General features: G+C 38.6%; 1 protein-coding gene across 2 annotated transcripts in view; it reads right to left on the bottom strand.

Moving 5' to 3' along the window:
• Window positions 1-7,500, bottom strand: part of ift140 (intraflagellar transport 140 homolog (Chlamydomonas)) — a 51,599-nt gene that overhangs the window by 31,824 nt on the left and 12,275 nt on the right. The window contains exons 16-19 of one of the 2 annotated variants that reach the window (XM_053235300.1): window positions 6,925-7,069; window positions 3,567-3,698; window positions 3,361-3,396; window positions 2,956-3,155 (exon numbers count right to left, since the gene is read on the bottom strand). In XM_053235300.1, coding sequence (XP_053091275.1) covers window positions 2,956-3,155; window positions 3,361-3,396; window positions 3,567-3,698; window positions 6,925-7,069 — 513 coding nt within the window. The remainder of the gene's footprint in view (window positions 1-2,955; window positions 3,156-3,360; window positions 3,397-3,566; window positions 3,699-6,924; window positions 7,070-7,500) is intronic. The other variant, XM_053235303.1, reaches the window with a different exon arrangement.

Below are 7,500 nucleotides of genomic sequence, written 5' to 3'. Positions count from 1 at the left end.
ACTATTTTTCAGCGGAAGAAGTCACCCATATTAAAAACGGATATTTATCACAACGTATCAGCTTCGCTTTAGTATTTATTTTTTTACTTCACAAAACTGTTGAACGAAAGTAACAGAACACTCGATGTAATGTATCACCAATCACATTGTATTACGCTGTAATAGGTCCGTGACCCAACCACAGGCGTGATGTGACCAGCGATACACTGTATACTGAGTAAAAGTAAACAATCAAAGACGAGAGAAAAGAAGAAAAGCTCACGGTGTTACGGCTCTCTAACTGATCAAAGGCAAATGTTTTGTGCATAAAACCATTCTTAGTGTGACACTGCTTTCATCCTAGAGCTTTTGTTTCATTCATGATTTGAAGAGGTGTAATTTTCACAATTTTATAAAAGATTTCCATTATTCTAAATAAAAATAAAACTGACATCAAATGACATTTTAAACAAAATAAGTAAAACAGTGAAATGGCTTGAACAGTTAGAGTACAGATAAAAGAATGATAGTTATAGCATGTTTTAAGAAGGAAATCTTTATGATCTTCTCAATAAATTCGACATTAATAGTGCAGATTGTCATTTTAACTGTACTGGAGAAAATGGGGCACCAGAGTGACATCACCAACAACAGGACGTCCCTCCAAAACTGACGATAGGACAAGAAAAAACTTATCAGAGAGGCTGCCAAGAGACCTACAGTAACATTAAAGGAGCTGCAGGGACATCTGGAAAGTATTGGTCACTCCCTGCACATGACAACAATCTCTCGTATTGTTCACGTGTCTGGGCTATAGGGTAGGGTGGCTAGAAAAAAAGCCAAAACTTACCTATTTTGCCAAAACATATATAGAATCACCCAAAGCCATGTACCAAAATGCTGATGAGACCAATGTAGAACTTGGGCATAATTCTAAAAGATATGTTTGCCTCAAAAACAGGACAGCTTATCAACCAAAATACACCATACCCACGGTGAAGCGTGGTGGTGGCGGCATCATGCTATGGGGCTCTTCTCTTCAGCTGGAACTGGGGCTCAAGATAGAGGGAATCATGGATAGCAATACGATACAATCTATTCTAACATAAAACTTGCAGGTCTCTGTTAGACATCTGAAGATGAAGAAACATTTCACCTTCCTAAAGCACAAATCCACGTCAACAAAGGAACGGCTTCAGAAGAAGAAGATCACCGTTTTGGAATGGCCCTATAAGGCCTATAAAAAAACCTGTGAAAGGACTTGAAGAGGGCTGTGTACAGGAAATCCCCTCACTACCTGGCGCTTGTAATACAGACAGAGTGCTGTAATCCAAGAAAAGGATACTTTAACAAAGTATTAGTTAAGGGGTGTGCACACTTATGCAACCAGATTAATGTGAGTTTTTCCTTTTTAATTGTTCCTAAAAAGTTTTTATTTATTTTTTTACATTTACATTTACATTTATGGCATTTGGCAGATGCCATTATCCAGAGCGACTCACAAAAGTGCTTTGAAGTCTATCAGAAATACATTCTGATATTGGCTCGCTAGGTCACAAACTAGGAATACCATCAGTCCAAAACTCTCTTGGGGAGTTTTTTTTTTTTTTTTTTTGTGCGTGTAAGTGCTAACTTAAGTACTTTATGAAGAGGTAAGTCTTTAGACGTCGTTTGAAGACTGCCAGTGACTCAGCTGTTCGGACATCTAGAGGAAGTTCATTCCACCACCTTGGTGCCAGAACAGAGAAGAGTCTTGATGCAGGTCTTCCTTCTACTCTGAGAGATGGTGGGAGCAGTCGAGCATTTTTTACTTGAATGTTGTTGGTTGCTATATTACATTAAAGGTGGAAGAAGATCTGACCTGATTTATCTTGGTTTAATTTTTTTTTTTACATCACAAAAACCTGCAATTATAACAGGGGTGTGTAAACTTTTTATATCCACTGTACTTGAATTTTAAAACCTGAATTTCTCACTGCTTGAATTTAGTGGGCAGGATTTTGCTCAAATTTTCTACTAACTGTAGTTAGAACCTGAATTTCTTGCTATCAGAACATTTTTACCCAAACTTCCCAAGACCAGAATGAATCCAGACCCAATGTACTAAACTATTTAAGGTTTACAGTGTAACGTTTAATTAACATCGATTGTTTATTCCTTTCTTTCAAGCACTGTGAATTGAGGTTCAGGGTATGGTGCGCCGTTCTGTTTATCTGTTCATCAGTGTATAAGATTTCCTAATGACACTCCTCCCTTCCATACACACAGACACACACACACCCATTGTGGCGTCTCTTTGTACGTGTACGTGGCAGGCATGTGCCCATCTGCACGTCTGCTGTGTACATGCAACGTAGGAAATGCGCTATTCCAGTCTACGTTATGGCGCAGGAAAGTACACATCTCTCTCTCTCTCTCTCTCTCTCACACACACACACACACACACACACACACACACACACACACACACATACACACACCGAGTAATGAGAAGAACCACAAATATTCAGCTATTCAGCGTAGGACAATGGCATCGGTGCCACATTGCCATTCTTTTAGACAAGTGTGTGTGTGTGTGCCAAAAATCAGTTATAATATTAAACATACCAAATTATTATTAATATAATTATTGTGTACTCACTTGTTCTGTGCTCCATTCAGGAGAAGGGTCCCTACAGTGACTTGCATAAGTATTTACCCCCCTGAAGTGTTCCACATTGGTAGTGTTACAGCCATGAACTGAAGTGGACTTAATTGGGATCATGTGTAATGAAACTTCACCCACAGTGAAGCATGGTGGTGGTAGCTTCATGTTAAGACACTTTTAACTATACACAATAAGAAGATAAGCAGTCTTCCTTATTTTGGACATTTTTGCAGATCACGGTCACGGTATTGTTTCTTTGTTTTGCAATATAGTGATATGAAGGCGGAATGTTACATGGTTAAGGCGTGTATGTGTGTGTGTGTGTGTACCTCTTGATGAGTTTGATGGCTCTGAAGGCCTCGTCCATGTCCCCGATGGTGAGGTAGAAGCTGAAGTTCAGCATGGCATCTCTGGTCTGCTTCTCACAGCTCTCCAAACCAACGAAGTCACGCAGGGCTCGCCGCACCACCATGTGGGTGGAGGAGGGAACTGCGGCAGGGGCCGGAGACGTTGTGTCCAGCTCACCTGGCTACAAACACACACACACAAAAAAAAATCCTCTTTGAGAATGCTTTGTTTTACCTTTTCTTGTAAAGCTGCTTTGAATAATGAATCCATTTTGAAGTGATATACAAAATAATATTTTTTAGAATGAAGTTTCTTGTACGAAATAAAATTTTAAACAAAATTAATTAAACAAAAGAGACAGCGAGAGATAGAGCGGATTTACTCACATGTGGGAGAAAGACTCCACCTCTCCGAAACAAGAGCTGATCATTAGAGCAGGTGAAGATTAAAGCAGAAAAAACAAGCAAATAAAGAGAAAAGACTGCTGATGGAGGAAAAAAAACAGAAGACAAAATGGAGAAGATGGAGCATAGTAGCAGTGTGTGTGTGTGTGTGTGTGCGTGTGTGTGTGTGTGTGTGTGTGTGTGTATACCTTGCAGGTGTAGTAGTAGTACGGAGTATCCAGTGCCAGTAAACCCTGTAGAGCAGCTGGTCTGGGCTGAGAGTCCTGCAGGAGGAGGCCGTGCTCTTGAGTCACGAAGAACGTCACCACCAACACATCCACCTATCAGAAAACACCACATCAACACATCCACCTATCAGAAAACACCATATCAACACATCCACCTATCAGAAAACACCACATCAACACATCCACCTATCAGAAGACAGGATTCATCATTTCTATATACACTGTCCATCCATCTGTTTCACCAGACATCTGTCTGTCTGTGTATACATCTATCTATCTATCTATCTATCTATCTATCTATCTATCTATCTATCTGTCTGTCTGTGTATACATCTGTCTATCTGTCTGTGTATACATCTATCTGTCTATCTGTGTATACATCTAACTATCTGTCTGTCTGTGTATACATCTATCTATCTATCTATCTATCTATCTATCTATCTGTCTGTCTGTGTATACATCTATCTATCTATCTATCTATCTATCTATCTATCTATCTATCTATCTGTCTGTCTGTGTATACATCTGTCTATCTGTCTGTGTATACATTTATCTGTCTGTCTGTGTATACATCTAACTATCTGTCTGTCTGTGTATACATCTATCTATCTATCTATCTATCTGTCTGTCTGTCTGTCTGTCTGTGTATACATCTATCTGTCTATCTATCTATCTATCTATCTATCTGTCTGTCTGTGTATACATCTATCTGTCTATCTGTCCGACTGTGTATACATCTATCTATCTATCTATCTATCTATCTGTCTGTGTATACATCTATCTATCTATCTATCTATCTATCTATCTGTCTGTCTGTGTATACATCTATCTATCTGTCTGTCTGTGTATACATCTATCTATCTATCTATCTGTCTGTGTATTCATCTATCTATCTATCTATCTATCTGTCTGTGTATACATCTATCTATCTGTCTGTCTGTCTGTGTATACATCTATCTGTCTATCTGTCCGTCTGTGTATACATCTATCTATCTATCTATCTATCTATCTGTCTGTCTGTCTGTGTATACATCTATCTATCTGTCTGTCTGTGTATACATCTATCTATCTATCTATCTATCTATCTATCTGTCTGTCTGTCTGTGTATACATCTATCTATCTGTCTGTGTATACATCTATCTATCTATCTATCTATCTATCTATCTGTCTGTCTGTCTGTGTATACATCTATCTGTCTATCTGTCTGTCTGTGTATACATCTGTCTATCTGTCTGTGTATACATCTATCTATCTGTCTGTGTATACATCTATCTATCTATCTATCTATCTATCTGTCTGTCTGTCTGTGTATACATCTATCTGTCTATCTGTCTGTCTGTGTATACATCTGTCTATCTGTCTGTGTATACATCTATCTGTCTATCTGTCCGTCTGTGTATACATCTATCTATCTATCTATCTATCTGTCTGTGTATACATCTATCTATCTATCTATCTATCTATCTGTCTGTCTGTCTGTGTATACATCTATCTGTCTATCTGTCCGTCTGTGTATACATCTATCTATCTATCTATCTATCTATCTATCTATCTATCTATCTGTCTGTCTGTCTGTGTATACATCTATCTGTCTATCTGTCCGTCTGTGTATACATCTATCTATCTATCTCTGTCTGTCTGTGTATACATCTATCTATCTATCTGTCTGTCTGTGTATACATCTATCTGTCTATCTGTCCGTCTGTGTATACATCTATCTATCTATCTATCTATCTATCTATCTATCTATCTATCTATCTGTCTGTCTGTGTATACATCTATCTATCTGTCTGTGTATACATCTATCTATCTATCTATCTATCTGTCTATCTGTCTGTCTGTGTATACATCTATCTATCTATCTATCTATCTATCTGTCTGTCTGTCTGTCTGTGTATACATCTGTCTATGTATACATCTATCTGTCCGTCTGTGTATACATCTGTCTATCTGTCTGTGTATACATCTATCTGTCTATCTGTCCGTCTGTGTATACATCTATCTATCTATCTATCTATCTGTCTGTGTATACATCTATCTATCTATCTATCTATCTATCTGTCTGTCTGTCTGTGTATACATCTATCTGTCTATCTGTCCGTCTGTGTATACATCTATCTATCTATCTATCTATCTGTCTGTGTATACATCTATCTATCTATCTATCTATCTATCTGTCTGTCTGTCTGTGTATACATCTATCTGTCTATCTGTCCGTCTGTGTATACATCTATCTATCTATCTCTGTCTGTCTGTGTATACATCTATCTATCTATCTGTCTGTCTGTGTATACATCTATCTGTCTATCTGTCCGTCTGTGTATACATCTATCTATCTATCTATCTATCTATCTATCTATCTGTCTGTCTGTCTGTGTATACATCTATCTATCTGTCTGTGTATACATCTATCTATCTATCTATCTATCTGTCTATCTGTCTGTCTGTGTATACATCTATCTATCTATCTATCTATCTATCTGTCTGTCTGTCTGTCTGTGTATACATCTATCTATCTATCTATCTATCTATCTGTCTATCTGTCTGTCTGTGTATACATCTGTCTATGTATACATCTATCTGTCCGTCTGTGTATACATCTATCTATCTATCTATCTATCTATCTGTCTGTCTGTCTGTGTATACATCTATCTATCTGTCTGTGTATACATCTATCTATCTATCTATCTATCTATCTATCTATCTATCTATCTGTCTGTCTGTCTGTGTATACATCTATCTATCTGTCTGTGTATACATCTATCTATCTATCTATCTATCTATCTATCTATCTATCTATCTATCTATCTGTCTGTGTATACATCTATCTATCTATCTATCTATCTGTCTGTGTATACATCTATCTATCTGCCTGTCTGTCTGTGTACGTGTCTCTCTGCTCACCTGTCTGTCTGTGTATACATCTATCTATCTGTCTGTCTGTGTATACATCTATCTATCTATCTATCTATCTGTCTGTGTATACATCTATCTATCTGCCTGTCTGTCTGTGTACGTGTCTCTCTGCTCACCTGTCTGTCTGTGTACGTGTCTCTCTGCTCACCTGTCTGTCTGTGTACGTGTCTCTCTGCTCACCTGTCTGTCTGTGTACGTGTCTCTCTGCTCACCTGTCTGTCTGTGTACGTGTCTCTCTGCTCACCTGTCTGTTTATGTAAATCTTAAAATACACATCTAACTATTTATCTGTTTCTGTATACGCACCCTCTGATATTCTCTATCTGTATGTCTGTCTGTTTTCTACCCCAACTCACGTGCGTGTGCGTGCGCGTGTGCGTGCGTGCGTGTGTGTGTGAGAACCTTGTCCGTGGCGTGTGACTGGTTGGCGATGTGGTACTCAGAGTTCACCAGAACTGTTTCACACACAAAGAGGCGTGGCTCACTCTCGTCCCAGAACTGAGAGACTGGATAACGACCTGCAAGCTCCGCCTCCTCACGCTGAGCTCTGTAACACACACACACACACACACACACACACACAACAGCACGATACCTTGCTAAGTCATATATCCAAGTCATAGGAGCTTGTTTCAGTAGTGTTATTGTTTAAACATACTTCTACTGTGGTTTGCAAGTAAAACAGTCAAACACACAAACAAACACACACACACACACACATAGTCAAAAACAAAAACACACACACATAGCCAAAAGCAGACACACACACACACAGTCAAAAACACGAACACACACACGCACACAATCAAAAACACACACAGTCAAAAACAAAAACGCACACACATAGCCAAAAGCAGACACACACACACACACACACATACACACAGTCAAAAACACACACACAGTCAAAAACACACACACAGTCAAAAACACACACACATATACACACACAGTCAAAAACACACACACATATACACA

This window comes from Pangasianodon hypophthalmus, chromosome 1 (assembly GCF_027358585.1).
Source record: "Pangasianodon hypophthalmus isolate fPanHyp1 chromosome 1, fPanHyp1.pri, whole genome shotgun sequence".
NCBI classification, from domain to species: domain Eukaryota; kingdom Metazoa; phylum Chordata; class Actinopteri; order Siluriformes; family Pangasiidae; genus Pangasianodon; species Pangasianodon hypophthalmus.
The sequence above is the reverse complement of the archived record's forward strand: the minus strand, read 5'-3'. Positions and strand labels throughout refer to the sequence as shown.